The 17,561-nt window shown below is 34.0% G+C and overlaps 1 protein-coding gene across 1 annotated transcript in view; it reads right to left on the bottom strand.

Annotated features, from left to right (window-relative positions):
- The window catches only part of LOC149422101 (uncharacterized), a 592,400-nt gene that overhangs the window by 22,579 nt on the left and 552,260 nt on the right, over positions 1-17,561 (bottom strand). The window contains exons 15-16 of the mRNA XM_089633082.1: positions 7,313-7,475; positions 3,674-3,814 (exon numbers count right to left, since the gene is read on the bottom strand). Of these exons, the coding sequence (XP_089489208.1) occupies positions 3,674-3,814; positions 7,313-7,475 (304 nt within the window). The remainder of the gene's footprint in view (positions 1-3,673; positions 3,815-7,312; positions 7,476-17,561) is intronic.

Below are 17,561 nucleotides of genomic sequence, written 5' to 3'. Positions count from 1 at the left end.
GGCAAAAGATTTCATACGGTCTATGTATATTTAAGGTGTGCCATCCGAACATGTTATTTCTTCTCTAATGGAAAATGTGTGAATGAAATCCTAGGTATTAAAATAATGATCTCTTAAAGTAATGTATTTCCGTAACGATCCCGATTCGATTTCCATATAGGAATAAGTATGAAAAAAAACACGTGTAAAACACCCACTATTCCCGTCTAACATAAGTTATTTATTGCTCCTGCAAAAGTAGAACTTTTTGTGTGTTCAGTTTTCTTGCAAGTTATTATTTCTAACTTGTTAGTGAACTACAATAATGTTGATGATTTATGATCAAAGAATACAGAGAACTTTAAGCACTTTTTTTGCTGTTTGTTTTTGGGGTGTTATGCCGTGTTGCGCTAACTCCTTCATTAGCCGACATTTCGGACAGCGTTGCAGTGTCCATCATCAGGGCAGATCCGGTAGATCCGAAGATAGAAATGCTTTTGGCCGTGAGAATCTAAAAACTTACCGAACTTTAAGCACGTTAAAAAATCATTTTATCGTTGCTTTTGTAACACCTGTAAAAGATTTCTTTAATTCTGGTGGAATAGTAAAGACATTAAGTAAACATATTCCTAAAAAATAAGTTAACTCAACACACGGTGAGTAAGTTTTATATTATGTTATTTTGCATATGCATATTTCACTTTTACCTTAATTTATCAAAATCGTCAGGATAAAGGTTGTTTTATCAACATTATTGGTGACTAATCGACTATCGCTAGCAAGTTTATGATCAACCAGAGATAAAGTTGTCAGCAGGTCGTATTCATCGTTTTCAAAAATTTCAAAAACATCACGCTACTGATGAAAATGTGTCAGTGTTGCGATCGCAGAAGTTGATTTTTTAAGGCGAAATAAGACTCTAATTAGGGGGGTTTGCACGATACTCACATTTTAATTAATTCTGATGAACGTATTACTAAAATCTTAAATGTTTCTAGAGGGATCCCAGTGGATGTTAGTTCTTTGTAATTAAGATTAATAAAAAACAGGACAAAACTTACCATTACACCGGGCCGCGCGTCGAATATTGTTTTTACACGACTTTATTAGATTATTTCCTTAAGTTATTTCCTTAAGATTTAGAGATTTGATAAGCAAAATTCAACCTTGGGTCTGTCCAATACACATGGACCGCGCGTCGCATATTTTTGTGCACGACTGCTTCACTTACGTCGCTAAGATTCTGGCTTTATTTTAGGGTATCGTCCCGTCTGAAACGTCGGGCATTCTAGCGATATATAAAATCTTACATCGTTCCTGTTTAGTCGTTGAAATGGCCGTGCTAGGTTCCCTAAGCATACTTTACGAAAATTCAGAACACAATGCGTAAATTGTGTCAGAAAAGTAACGAATATATGAACACCCTGCTTAAATCTGTCAAGCATCAATCTAGTAAAGGACTGTTTGCTAACACAAGTGTCCACTGCCTACTGACCTGTTCGAAAAACTGTTCAATGTCCAGTCACATCAGTTTAAGTTCAAAAGTCGGCAAAGCAAATTACAAATTAATTTACTTCAGGGATGAGGAGAAATGTATCTATTGATGTATCTATATCCATTCATATTAGTTTTATATTAATAGTATTATTAATATTCTCTTGATCAAAGGTGTGTGAATAATTTGAGTTATTAAGTGAAACGATTCACCGAAGATTAACAGTAGCGGTATAATTACATTATTATTAAGAATGCTCAAGCGAAGACATTCATTCGAAAAAATGAATGAATTTATTCAGAGTAGATAATCGGCCTATATACTATACACATAGAGGCGTTGAATTTCTTGCGGTAAAAGAACACAGAAATTAGCAGTAACATATCAACAACAATCTAGCAAAACATATTACCAGAAACGTGGCTGAGTTTCTTCCGATAGAAAAGCATACTTATGACTTATTAAATATTGACATACAGAGCACCGGGCCAAAAAGGCCCCTTTCTCTTTCATCATGATTTTAAATATTGGTTGTAGGATAATTTTAATTTAATTTTGGTTGTTTTAGAAAATATTTTTGCAAGGTAACGTGGCTGCAATATGGGGGGATTTAAGGTTTACGGGGGATTTGTTTGGGTTTTTTATATTATTGTTTTTTTATTAGTAGATGGACGCGTTTTCATGGGTGGGGAGGCCCGCATAAATGATTCCGCGAGACTTAAGATATGATCTTTAAGGAGGGGAACTTCAGAGTCCCGGTGTAGTTGAGAAACCCTCATCCAATTAGAATCTCCCAGGGCAATGCGAATGGATTTACTTTGAAACGTTTGCAGTCTTTTTAACTGAGACTCTGAAGCGTGGGCCCAGATGGGGCTAGCGTAGGTTAGTTTAGGCCTTATTGTGGATTTATAAATTAGGAGTTTGTTTCTTGGAGATAATTTTTTGTTCTTTTTGCATATCATGGGATAAAGGGCAGCAAGAGTTCTATTGGCTGAATTTAGAGTTTCGGTGATATGCTTTTTCCAAGTTAATCTGCTGGCTACAGCTATTCCAAGGTATTTAGTGTTTTTTTCCAAGGGACGTTTCGCCGAACAAGTGGATGTTAGGGTGTCGTTTAGGGCGTCTACGGGAGAAAACACAAGCGGCGCTTTTTGAGGGATTGATGTTAATTCCAGAACTAACTTACCAATGGTGATGCCCCTGGGAAGACTCACTAGGTTAATTAACTCCCTTCCAGCTAACTTGGATATTTTCCATATGTCCTACAACGACTTTAAGCGCGAAATATTGTATTTGTTTTAACTGTATACTTATGTATAATTTTTTTTCCATATTTTGTTTACCGCTTTTGCATATGTTTTAACTGTATACTTATGTATAAAATTTTCTTCAATAATTTGTTTACCGCTTTTGCAATGTATTGGTTTTTGTACTGTTTTTGCAAATAAATAAAAAAAAAAAAAAAATAAAAAAAAAATAAAAAAAATAAAAAAAATTCGCCATTGTTTAAAAAAGGATTCTAGTTTTTAAGCGTGGTCTTGGACGCGTCGTGTAGCGGTCATTTCGCTTACTGAAGTCGACATGACTTCAGTGTCGTGTGCAAATTTACCTATTTTGGTTTTTTTGGTGCGATAGTTATAGATACTGGGGCGGGGGATATCTCTTAGGTAGATATTGAAGAGAGTTGGCGAGAGAATAGAGCCTTGAGGGACACCTGCTCTTATCATTCTCACTGTGGAAAAAATTCCATCTAATTTGATTCTAAATTTACGATCTTTAATAAAATTAGCTATGCGTTGAGGCATTGAAAGGGGGATACCGAGGAGGTACATTTTATAAATGAGACCTCTGTGCCAAACTTTATCGAATGCTTTGCAGACGTCTAGGGAGAGGACTACAGTGTGTTGGCGAGAGTTGAAACCGTTTGTTATTTGTTCGACCACCCGCAGAAGTTGGTGGAGAGTTGAGTGGTCCGATCGAAAGCCGTGTTGAAAGTCGGGGATGATTTTTAATTCGTCGACTATTTTTTTCAGTCTAGCGAGGATTAGCTTTTCAAGTATTTTACCTGCAGTGGGAAGCAGGCTAATGGGTCGGTGGTTTATGGCCTGAAAGGGGTTAGCAAAGCATATAACGACTTTTAAAAACTCTGATTATAAACATAATACATAAGTCGGATGGATGGATGGACGTGTTGGTTACCTGTGAAATGTCCGAAGCATTGGCACGAGCTCTTGCCGCCGTTGGAGAGACAGCGGCCGCCGTTGAGGCAGGGGTTCGGGCGGCAGCTCTCCACCGGTGCGTCCTGCGCGACCTGCATCAGCTTGGTGCGGTAGTTTACGTCTGCAACGAAAACGACAGATTACCATCTTTCCCCTTAAAAAACAGTACAAACCAAAACACCGTACACATTGAATAAAGACTGCACAAGCTTTTTACTAATAAAAAAAATCTTTAACTCCGTTTTAATAATCTGGCAACGTCGAATTTGGCATTATGGCAACGATCTTACGCATACGCGTTTGTGTTTGTTTCATAATCAAATCTCTTTTAATCTCTTATATTGGTATAATTAAAAAATTTTATCTCTTATTTGTGTTATTTGTCGTTAGTTTTAGTAAAGTAATTATACAATAATGGCGTCTAGTAAATTTTGTTCCATTGTACATAAAAAGTTATGTTAATCCTGACATCGTATATTTGATTTGAATTTGACGCTGTGAATTTAAAAGTAATTTTATCAAAATCATGTTCATTATAACATAAATGCCTTATGCATGTGTGGGAAATGTGTATTTAAAATACACGTTTGAAATGTGTAAACAGCGCGTTCAAAATTTCAGTTTTTTATTGTTATTTTTGTGGGAATTAAAAACAACTTAAAATAATTATAACCTTTTAATGTGAACGGGATAAAACGTAAAGTGACAGTTTTCTTGCATATTCCCTAAATAAAAGAAATGTGTGTTTTGAATTTCGGCGTAGTTTTGCAGAAATGATTTTGTCAAATTGTAGTTAGAATTCTCCATTCCATTAAGTTTGCGGCACTTTGCTGCCTGGTTATGTATTTCACCTTGAATGAGTGATGACGGTGATGGTGAGTGTGTGCCCAGGTTAAGCCACTAATTAGGAAAGTTGAGTATTGATTTCCACGACCTTTAAGTATTGCCTGTGCCTCCTCTACTATACACGTCTGCTATTCAGTCGTCTGCCCAAATTGAGCTAAGCCTACTCAAAAATGAGTTAATAATGCAGACCTTTATAGGATCTGTATTTATCCATTCAGGGCCGTATTTGAGATCTGTAGACTGTATGTGCGGGCCCTACCGGTGGACCTGGGAAATTATCCATAACCCTAGTAAAAAGGGGGGTCTGCCCACGGAACGAAAAAAATAATTAACGTGTAAAATCGCATGTCAGAACAATTTTCTGACTGTTCTAAAAATAAACAAAGTCAGCCTTACTAATAAAAAATCACTACTAAACCGTACGGCTTTTTAGTCACACATTTTATAAAGACCGTACAATTTTTAAATTGATTTAGAACTAATAAAAAACTCTATTTTTCAAATCTGGCAACACCACATTGACACGCCACAGTGGTAACGCACGCGCAATAGTATTTATTTCCCCCGCTATGTGCGTTAGAAGCGTCGTCCAATTATTCTGTTTCTGTTCATAAAATGATCGATTTATTAATATAATATACAATTAATCCAATGTATTTAAACCTTGCTTGTGTTCTTTTTCGTCAGTTTTAGTCAAGTAATTTTAAAATAATTGCACGTCGTAAATTGAACATTAATTTTATTTCAAATTGTAGGCAATGGCATAGAATATTGGAATTGAATTTCCAGTTAAAATTTTTCGAAAAAAATAAAATAAATTAAAAGTACCAATTAGAAAAACACGGTCCTTTTATTTAAATAATTTTGCAAGAAAACTGTCACTTTACATTTTACCTAGTTCATACAGTTAAACAAGTTTAAAAAACACATAAATTTGGTTTTGACCAATATAGTTTTATTTTCACTCTACCGGTTTTGGAAGAACCCTTCCTTCGTCAGGAGAATATTAAAAACTGATCTACTACACAAAATATTGACATATATATACAAAAATGTTAAGTGTTTGAGGGAGGGGTGGACAAAGTGGAAGGGGTAATTACGGGAATTCCAGGAAGAACAGAGCGGTTAACTGGAAATATGTCTAGAATAGGACTATAAGACAGATTAATGTGGTTATTCATATATGTCAATGTTTTGTGTAGTAGATCAGTTTTTAATATTCTCCTGACGAAGGAAGGGTTCTTCCGAAACCGGTAGAGTGAAAATAAAACTATAGTGGTCAAAAACAAATTTATGTGTTTTTTATTGTAAATTATGATGAGCCACAAAGTGAATGCTTTTTACAATTACGTAAGTTTAAAAAAAATGAAATTACTTTTAATTCCCCAAAAAGACATTTTTTCAAAACTTTTAAAAATCTTAAAACTTTTTTTTTTGGATCAAATGGTTACTAAAACATGCATAAAAAAAATGTTGTAAAAAACACATTTTTTTTTTGAAGTGATGTATTTTTATAATATTTGAAATTTTGATTTAAATTGCATGTGGTAAGCTTTTTTTAGTTTTTAGTTGCAAGTACATTTTAAATATAATAATCTAATAGGTAATTTTATCTAGATTCAAAAATTGTATTTCTTTTTGTGACATTTTCAAAAATAATTTAAGAAGATAATTTAAAATACCTTGGAGAATTCGAAAATTCGATAAGAAATTATTATTATTGACAATTTTATACAACAGATAAACAAGCCTCTTTGGTGGGTAAAGCAATCTATATATCTATCCATAAACTATTTCTTTCAGTTTCTATATTAGTAAGCTTTTCACAATGCACGGTTGTTTTTAATTGTATAAAATTTTCACCATGTTTATTAGTAAAGTTGTGTAAGTTTATAATTAAACTGTAGAAAATTTTACAATTCTTCCTGTTTTATCTCATAAAATTTTAGAAGTTGATAAAATGTTGAGATTCAAATATAAAATTGAAAATCATTACGATATTCACCACGTTAATTAATCGTGGTCAGTTAATTATTTACGTAAAATAAAGAATAACGCAAGAAATGCCTCCGCGGCGTGTTTCGTGATCCAAATATTTGCCCAAAGACTTAAATTTCCAACCTGAAACTGTTTTACGAGATTTAAATGGAAAGAAGATGTGCAATGTCAGGCGAATGTAAATGAATATTGAGCTAAATGGAATATTTGTTTCCAGTCAAATTTGTATTAAAGGCACAACTATATTAAAAGATACCAAAAAGGTTAAAATTAGTCTTACGGAATTCAAAACTACGTTTGTGTGAAAGCTCTATGAAACAATAAATGATTATTACTTCAATGGTGAAAACCAGGTATGAAGATAAAACAAATTTGGTATATATTATTATCCTGAATAAATTGTAGCAAAAAGCATTGAACTGAAGCAGTTCAATTTTTATAATAGGTCATTTAAGAATACGGTTTGTTCCAAAGAATTTTAACGATTCATGAAATTTCAAAGAAAGGACGGGTTTTTTCACAGAATTTAAACAATTAATCAAATTTAAAAGTTGATTTTCAAGTTCTGTGAAGGTTCAATTCAAGTTTTTCATCATTTTAGTTTTGTGAAATAACTGGCCGATAATGCTATAATAACAGAACTTGAATAGAACCTTCACATAACTTTGACTTACTTCTGCCATCATGTAGAATCACCTCCCGAAGTTAGCGCACATACTTGTTTGCTTATGACGGTAGAACAGGAAAGCGTCGCGTAGGTTTAGTTAATACTGACCGATCTGCGTGGAGACCGTCGCGTTGAGGGAGACACCGATGGAGTCGCTGCGCTGCCGGACTCGGAGGGAGTTGAAGTAGGAAGTGATGGACACGGAGGCGGAGGAATCCTCCTCGCACAGCCCCCACCAGGTGCCGTTCACATCGGCGTAGCTGTCGAACACCTGGACAGCGACAACACTTATCAGCGCGGTACAAATAATACATTATTCACAGTGTCCGGCAGGCAATTCAAAATTCAAAAAAATATTTATTGCACAAAAAGAGTTCAAAGGGTATAACTTATAGGTTACATCCTAATTCTCCCAGCTAACCCAACAAATACACATTATATCATATAACCCAACAATTACATGTTAACAAACAAATAAAAATAAATAACAGTAAATAAAAAATAAAAAAACAGAGGTATTTAATTCATGTAAGGTATTCATTCAAGGTATTCATATAAGGTATTTATTCATTTGTTTAAAAGAAATGTTTTTTTTTCAATCTGCCTATATAGGATTTATTACATCAGGCAATCTGCCTATGTATGTTTTATTAGATCAGGCAATCTGCCTATATAGGATTTATTAGATCAGGCAACAATCTGCCTATGTATGTTTTATTAGATCGGGGAATCTGTCTATCTAGCTTGTATTAGATCAGGCAATTTGCCTATATAGGATTTATTAGATCAGGCAATCTGCCTATGTATGTTTTATTAGATCGGGGAATCTGTCTATCTAGCTTGTATTAGATCAGGCAATCTGCCTATATAGGATTTATTAGATCAGGCAATCTGCCTATGTATGTTTTATTAGATCGGGGAATCTGTCTATCTAGCTTGTATTAGATCAGGAAATCTGCCTATATAGGGTTTATTAGATCAAGCAATCTGCCTATGTATGTTTTATTAGATCGGGCAATCTGTCTATCTAGCTTGTATTAGATCAGGCAATCTGCATATATAGGATTTATTAGATCAAGCAATCTGCATATGTATGTTTTATTAGATCGGGCAATCTGTCTATCTAGCTTGTATTAGGTCAGGCAATCTACCTATCTAGGATTTATTATATTTGGAAATTTGCCTATCTAGGTTTTATTAAATCAGGCAATCTGCCTATCTGGGATTTATTTTGTTAAAATACATTTTAACTTGTAATAAAAAAGAAAGAGAATAGAACATATATTTATTAGTAGCTGAAGTCCCCAGCGTTGCTCAGGCTTTACAGAAAGTTTTTAGAAATCAGACCTAGACACTAATTTTCCTCAGGTCATGTGTGCAATATTTCATCAAAGGTATCATAGTTTTTCTCTAAAGGGTGGGAAAAGAAGGTAGGAATGGTTTTTCAAAATGATATGCAGACCTTTCTCCTCTTTTGAAGGTCAAGACAGTGTGCATTAAAATTCATCAATCTCGAAACAAAATGAAAGATTTGTTTAAAAAAATATCGCAAACAAAAAAAATACACTTTTCATCAATTTATATAGATATTAATAAGAAAGTAAAGCAGACAATAACAATAATTACAGAAGAAATTTATACACAACGCATTATAGGAGCATTAGATTTACTATAACGGGCTAGATAAGAATAAATGTCGATCCGACATAACACATTTTATTTAAAAAAAAGAAAAACAGATTTTGCACGATATTGAAAATTTGTTACTTTACAAAATTATGAAGATCAAAGTACTTTTGTAAATGGCCTTACCATCATCATCAGGTAAAAATAACTATCGATATTGTTTAAATCACGGATTACATCAAAACCTTGCGAAGACATTATCTTCCCTGATGTATACTATTCGGGTGTGGGTAGTTTTTAGGTAGCATTCTCTTCTGTAATTTATTTTGTTCCTCAGTTCGTGTTTTAGGTATTTTTTGTTATTTTTGATTTTTTTACATAGACTCACATAGGATGCCCCGAGGAAAATAATTTCCAATAATCAGGTCCTACGCTATCATTGAGGATGCTGTGTGTGTGGTATTTTTGGGGATAGGAAGGAGTGAACCTGGATCTTAAAGAGACCCGCGTTGTAGGAGGGAAGAAGCACAGAGGCCGTGTAAACAATAAAATAAATAAGTGAAATAAACACAGTACATAATAATAATTAATAATATTTGGATGATTTGTATAGCGTCGTTTTTGTGCAAAATCACCTCAAGGGCATATGCCTACATTAGTAGCTCTTGTTCAACGAATACGGATTTGCTTTGAATTTAAGTGTCATTTTCGAAATTCAGAAAAGCGATAAAGTACCATCCTACAATATTATAATAAAATGTTTAAAATTGAAAATAATGTTTCAAGAATTCATCTCGCGATTTTTCATCTGTCTGCGCTAGTTATGTAACAAAAAACAAAGATATTCTGCTTCACCAGTCACATAATTGTTACTAATAATAATAACTGGAACAATCGACTGAACAAGTTATAAAAACAGCTGTGTGTTTTTAAGCATTTCAATGTGGAACGAACAGTAGAACGAACGTCAGTGATATTTTAGCAGGAAAGCAATTTGTCGGCGACAAAGCGCTCCATTCCACAAAATGTCAACAGTCAGAGTGTTTTATCGGCTTCTCCTTTTCAGAGATTAATCAGGGCTGTCCATCAGCGCACACCGCACACCGCACACCAAGCTCACACTCCACACACTCCTTAAATTCCCATTACGGATACCAAGACTTATATTGATAGAAAGTTATTATTCTAATGGAGAGTTCCTAAGAGAGATTAGAGATAATGACATATATTTAACCCTAGATTCATAACCTGATCTAAGAGGAACATTATTCATAAAAATTCATCTCACAGACGACTAAAAATTTAAGTGACGAGTTTTGGGGTACTTGTAAATAAAATAAATAAATTAAGTATGGCACTCTTTAATATGTTTAATTAGGTAACAAAAAAATTTATAAACGAGTTAAAATTAAATTTCATCGGTAAATTCCACACACATGAGGCCGCGATGGTCCACGCACATATACTTTTTACATTGCTTGCATTGGAACCTTGTCATATGCCGTTTTTTAAAATCATAAAAACCACAAACCTTTTTTTGAGTACCACTTAGACCAGGTGTGGCAATGGTAGGCATTTTATCTAAAACTTCGGCGATTTTCTTTTTTAGGCATCTCTTCAAAGTTGGCATTTCGTGTCTTTTACGTAACCATGTCGTTATCGTTGTCGGAATCTGTCGGGACCATTTCATCTGATTCCAAATGATCTTCGACATCATTGATTTCTACATCCTTTTGCTTACTGGTAAGATAATCATCACCGGAATCAGACAAATGATTCAAATAGTCATCAATTTGCCGATCATCCATTCTTAAATAAAATAATAAGATTTGATGTAAAATACACACAATAAAACATTTTGAACGATAAAATAAGATGTAACTATAAATGATAACCCATATAGAATAATATCATACACTTACTTTTACTCTGTATAACCAGAACTCAAGACTTCACTGCGAGGCAAGCGCACCCGCGTTACTAATGAACAAGCGATCTAGGAAGGTACTTGAGAGGTCATCATCATCTCTTTCACTATAGACACTAGAAACAAATTTACGTTTTGCGCGGTCTGTGGGACGAATGGTTATGAATCTAGGGTTAAAAACGCGTAAATGCAAGTAAATCCATTAATGGAGGACTCAACGCGGTTGGCGCTGACAAAAAACTGTCCAAAGGAGCGAAGTTAGCAGTCCACAATGAAGTGCCTTTATCCGCAATGAAGTGAAGAGGTTATTATTATAAGGTGTCAGAGGAAGGGCGAAAGTAGACTGAATGCTGTACAAATGAGATCCCTGAGGCGTATATGTGGTAAAATAATTTATGATTATGATCGTGTGAGAAATATGGAGATCCGCAAAGTATGTGTAATGAGTAAGATTTAAGAAAGGGAAACTCAGATATTATGGACATAGCGAATGAACGAAGAAAGGAGTGTAAGGGGAATATATGAAGCAAATGTGAACGTTAGAAGAAGTCAGGGGTACTCGGTAAAGACATGGCACGATCTAGTCAATCAGATATACGGAGTCGGGCCATGTCGAGAGTCAGAATAATAGAAGAGTATGACGATTTATGAACGTTAAGTGGTAAGAAGTGTGCGCCAAGACAGAGTTTATTTGGCGGTCCGTCCCGTGCTGGTTAGTTAGTCAGTCAGTTAGTTAGACTGTGCTTTGCGGACAGTCCGTCAGTTTTTTTTACAATTAGGAATATTATTTATTTACGGTAAAAGTACCTTTAAATACACAGATTAAATCATTTTTACAAAACAAGATTAGACGACAAAATTATGCAACGTGAAACTACTTATTATTATTAGTCTTATTACTTATTATAATCATATTTGATTCAAATTAACGAAAGATGAAAATGAGGCTATAGAAAACCAAATGCAATTACTGTTTTCAAAAATTACAACGAGGCTAAAGAAAACCAAATTTAAACTAATAACAGTTTTCAAAAAATGTCAATGAGGCTGTAAAAAAGCAAATGTAAACTAATAACTGTTTTCAGAAAATTAAAATGAGGCTGTAGAAAACCAATAACTGTTTTCTTATGCTAAAGTAAATTAATAACTGTTTTCAGAAAATTACAATGAGGCTGTAGAAAACCAATAACTATTTTCTTATGCTATAGTAAATTAATAACTGTTTTCAGAAAATTAAAATGAGGCTGTAGAAAACCAATAACTGTTTTCTTATGCTATATTAAATTAATAACTGTTTTTAGAAAATTACAATAAGGCTGTAGAAAACCAATAACTGTTTTCTTATGCTATAGTAAATTAATAACTATTTCAGAAAATTGCAATGAGGCTGTAGAAAACCAATAACTGTTTTATTATGCTATAGTAAATTAATAACTGTTTTCAGAAAATTAAAATGAGGCTGTAGAAAACCAATAACTGTTTTCTTATGCTATAGTGAATTAATAACTGTTTGGTATGCTATAGCACATTTATTACCGGACATTATTATTACTGTGGACGAAAGTTTTAGTTCGCGTGGCTATATTCGGAAAGTGAAAATACAGATCTCAGGGATCAGGTACCAATCTTCTATCTGGCAACTTTATTAATGTTAGATTATCATTAGACACTTATAGTTTGTATTTTGAATATGAATATCAAAATTATAATTTATACGTCTTAAAAATTTGTGCTGTATTTTTCCCTCAAATTCTCTTGAAAACCAAAAATCTTCTTCAATTTTTATAATAAATGTTTGGGATTCTGGTTGTGAGACAATGAGAGATAATGATTGTTGTGTTTATTCTGAGTCAGTAGAGTTGCGCATTTGGGAGATAACTCTGGACCAATGCGATAATTTAACCACGCCAAATGTCTTATTTCGTCTGAATAGTTAAACAAAAGCCATTAGAGATAATGTGCAGTATGTTTAATAAAAGTAAGAGAATTGCGCAAAGACGAAGAACAAATCTCACGGAATGTTTAATAACAGTAAGAGAATTGGGCAGAGACGAAGAACAAATCTCATGGAAAGTTTAATAACAGTAAGAGAATTGCGCAGAGACGAAGAACAAATCTCATGGAAGGTTTAATAACAGTAATAGAATTACGCAGAGATGAAGAACAAATCTCATGGAAAGTTTTTTTAAAAACGCTTAAATTAAAGTAAAACAAACTATATTTAAAGGTGGGTGTCTCTCTTTAACAAAGGGAAGCGTCATTTCAGTCTCCGGAGAAGCAAAACTTTTTATTTTTTACTGTCTCTAGATACAACGCTTTATATAATTTAATACATTATTTGATAATGTGGGCTTCACTGGGCGCTTTACCTGTTAATATGACCCCAAAATAATGCATTAAAAGAGCTATTTTAGTTATTCAAAATAAAACTAGCGATTTTAAACGACAATTTGAAACATGAAAATCAGAAAAAAGATATGATCACTAATCTACGATCTATCAAATGTTCGTTTTATTATCTTCAATAATTAAATATTTCAATTTTAGTGTTTGTTCATAAAGTTATTCCGAAAATAAAAAAAACTATTTAGTTCAAATCATTACAAGGATAATATAACGAATATTTTTTACACACATGCAAGTAGGTTTTAAGGAATACTTTTTTTCTTATTTTTTTTTTTAATAAATTAAACCTAAACTGATAACCTAAAAATATATTTCAGGTTCTTAGTTTGGGTTAAATAAAATACTAAAGTATTCTTAACATCGATTTTCATACACATCACGTCAATAATGATGATAATTGAAAGTGGCAGCCTTGTTAGTGAACACGACAAATTGGTCAATTTTAATTTTGACGAAATAGCCATTAAAAATTCATTATTTTGCTTCTCCAGAGACTATTCGTTGTAATTGATCTGTAAAGTTTAAAATAATTTGTGAATATGAAGGTTGAGAGAGTTTAAGAGTATTATTTTTGGATATTTTCCAAAACAATACAATGTTCGTATGAGTAACAAATCAGATCAGTAATTTGGTCACCATCAAAGATAAAATATTAACAAGATAAATTATTATAAAGCTTGTAGCAAGTAGATGAAATGAAGGCACAGAGGCTGGCCTTCCTCACAAAGTGAGAGCAGAAGGTTGATTGTAATTATTTGTAACCGGTCTAATGATATTTAAATTAATTTAGTCGGCTGATAATGCTGATAACGGCTCACGGCTAAATAACCACGCTGCTTTGTGAGCTCGTTAACTTACTAAAGAAAATGCCATTTTTAAGGCTTCGGTTCGACTGCTTTTCATGCGAACAAAAGCTGAAATGTTTGTAAGAAAAATAGGAATGTCCGATCAATGTTTTGTTTAGAATTTATGATAAAGACTGGCGCATTCCCGTGAAATCACTGGATATCATCATTTTTCTGAAGCCAAAAGTTTAATATAATATGTACTGTTCCGTCACGCCGATTTGCTTTTGACAGGCCGAGTGCTGACCAATAGTATGGTCAGATTTTGAACTGTACAGTTTGAATTTACAAACGCCAACTATAATCACGGAGTGCCGTGAGCCGTAGAATCGCATCGAAACATTCGTTTTATCAAAACCAATGTGTGTACTATCGCCAGTTATTTATCGGAATAATCCCTTAAACGTATTTTATCGCAACTATCGCAATCCAATTCAACATAACGAGTGCTACCGGACAACGATCACCGTTCCAGTGCTGACAGATGATTCTCGAGATGCAGATTTCGTTGGTAAGCTTACAAATTGTGTTATCGCATTCGCCTGTCATAAGCCATAGGCTTTATCCATGCTTTATCTGTGTGGAATAGCCCTTTAAAATACGGTTATCCCAACCCTTGATCGTTCCTCGAAAATGTACCTTATTTTTTCCAAAATATGAATACAATTTATCAATGTGGTTCACATAATTATGTTTTTTTGTTAACAAATTAGAGAGACGATCAGAAATTAACCTTTCGATTCTTTGTACTATTTTAATGGGTTCCATGATAACTCAACACAATGACAATTCAACACACCTTTAAGAAGTGATATAAAGTCATTAGAAACGATGAAATTTTTTTTAACCTAATCTAACCTAACCTACTTAACCCAGTTAATAAAGTTTTTGTTTCATCACTTTCCATGACATTATATACTCTTTAAAGTTATGATGAATTATCATTTTGATGATTTATCCGGTCACCATTGTAATGTCACTCCCTTTCGAATAAATTATGTTTAACAAAAGTAATACAAATTTCAAACATAATTAATACTCTCACCCGTTTGAATTTAGAAAATTACAGAAATTCAGAGAAAATTTGAGTACATTGAATGTAAATTTATAGATATAACTAACATTTCACACACGGACAACATTTTAGTATTTTTGATGATCATTAATATATTCTTGGAAATATCTGGTTGCTTTAGACATAGGACAGGTTGAGTTACAGAATTGAAACGATTCTTCAAATTTCGAAGGTAAAATTCAAGTTCTATTCAAGTTCCGTTATTATTTCATGGTGGGCCGGTTATTTCAAAGTGCTTGGATAAAAACAGAACTAGAATAGAAATTTCACAGAACTTGAATTAAACCTTTGAAACTTGATGAATTTTTCAAATTATTGAAAAACGTAGTCACTATTCTGTCATGTAAAAGTGATCGATTAGATTTAGACTTGGAATTAGCCTCTATAAACTGGCCACGTCATAAACTTGGCCCCAACTGTGTTACACGCATTGAGTTATACCTAATTGGTTATACCTCATTGGTTATACGTAGGCAGGGCCAAAGAGCGCCTGCCACTATTATCAGCACCTTGAATAGTTGGCGCCTGAACTGCTCCATTGCGCCAGCACAGGGCCGGCACTGTACTAGGGGTAGGTAGAGATATGAAAAAATCACGTTATTTTTGGCTAAGTTTGTATAATTTTTCATCAAAATCGATGGTATTTTGTATTAATTTTTTTCGTTTTCATTGAGTAAAGAAAAATCGCGTAAAGTAGAATTCAAATATGGTGAGGTTATTCTTAAGTTTGGAATATTAGTCGTATGATTCTTGCGTTTGGGTTTATCAGGGCTGAGGACAGCCTGCATCTAATTACCGTGTCCACTGGGGCGAGTGATTATTGACAAACAATTTAACATGCCCCTCGCCAACACCCCACCCCCTTCAGTAACCTCCTTCAGTATGACCAGGACCACACAGCTATTGGACACTGGACAGGGAGCAGATCTGCTGATTGTTGGATTTAACTAGGTGGGCGCAATTATTTGATAGTTCAGGGGACCTACTTTCAACAATAGGTACATGGAGAAATTCTAATTTATTAAGAATCTCTTAAAAATCCGGTTAAAAGCGGGATTGCAGGCCTTTAGCGAATGAATTGATAGTTTTCGTGATAAACTGATAAAAGTAAAATACAATGATTCGCTACGGCCGGTGACTTAGCAGGGGTACCCGGGTTCATCGGGTGAGGTGTATTCAGGATGCGCTGCTCACCATCTGCGTGGCGTTTCTAACTCCCCAACTGGTCTCTCTCGACCCATCGCCTTACGCCGCAACGGGAAGAATACATCATTCGTTCGTCACTCCTGGACACACTAATCCTTAGATTCCTACCAGTGGCAGCTCGTGACTTTTGAGTGTGATAGAGAGCCAAGTTCGTGAAATTAGACATTATTGATGATTGATGTTTAAAACTTTTTTCGAAAATTCGTTTTGTTTGTGTAAAGATATTTAGGATTTTTCAATTTGACAGTGAAATACACCGATTTTATAAAAATCAAAATTCAAAAAACGTCGGTTCATCGGCTACAGCGACATCAATAATGCCATTTTTTAGAATATTAAAACTCAAAACACACCCAAAAGTCACGAGCCGCCACTGATTCCTACACACCCCTCGTACCCTTATCCTTCTCAGAACTTTCTCTCCTTCCTTTTATTAAGAAGACCCCCACACAGCATCCCAAAAGATGACATAGGCCCTGAGGGAAATTATTCAAAGTATTCATAAAAATCCTAATATCGTCATAATATATTATCAAGGCGCACGAATACGTGTTCCGACATATATGGAATTTACAAAAAGTTTATCAGGAAACGGTCTGTTATCACATTTTCAACCAAATTACCAATTATTTGATGAGATTCTTAATAAATTAGCAATACTCATTTTTCTCCGTATATTTTTAGTGATCAAGGTTTCTGTTAAAAACATGTGAAATATTTAAGTTTTTTTCTTATTCTGATCGTCACACCAATGGTGCTGGTAAACGAGCAAGATAAATTATTATTATTATTATTATAATTGGATAATTTGTATAGCGCCGTTTTTGTGAAAAATCACCTCAAGGGTTACTAAATTACCTAATAATTTGGCCGTCAATATCTTGTAGGGAGTCAGACAATGGTTGTAATTTCACTACCAAGCTAAGCTGCAGAGAAATGCACAAGACGGAAGAAGAGTGATCCGCAGTTTTTTTCATTTCATGCACAAATACTATACTGACAATGTACAAATATTATACTGAAATAAATTTTCTTAATTTATACCTTGTATACTAAAAAATCTTCATCCCACCATAACAGCTGACGGGTTTGGCCTCAGTTGAACTCCAAAAATGTAGTCCAAAATCCAAGTCTCCGGGTGAACTTTCTGCTGTCTCAGTAGTTTAGAAAATACCCACGTTTATGTAATAAACAACCGCTGCTCAGTAACCCAGTGATTTCTATGGGTCAACATATATCGGTACAGGCAGCTTCTTGCGTAAAACGCATGCA

Source organism: Hesperophylax consimilis, chromosome 7 (genome assembly GCF_061612785.1).
Source record: "Hesperophylax consimilis isolate HC1 chromosome 7, BYU_Hcon_1.0, whole genome shotgun sequence".
Lineage (NCBI taxonomy): Eukaryota > Metazoa > Arthropoda > Insecta > Trichoptera > Limnephilidae > Hesperophylax > Hesperophylax consimilis.
This window is presented reverse-complemented; position numbering and strand designations above follow the sequence as displayed.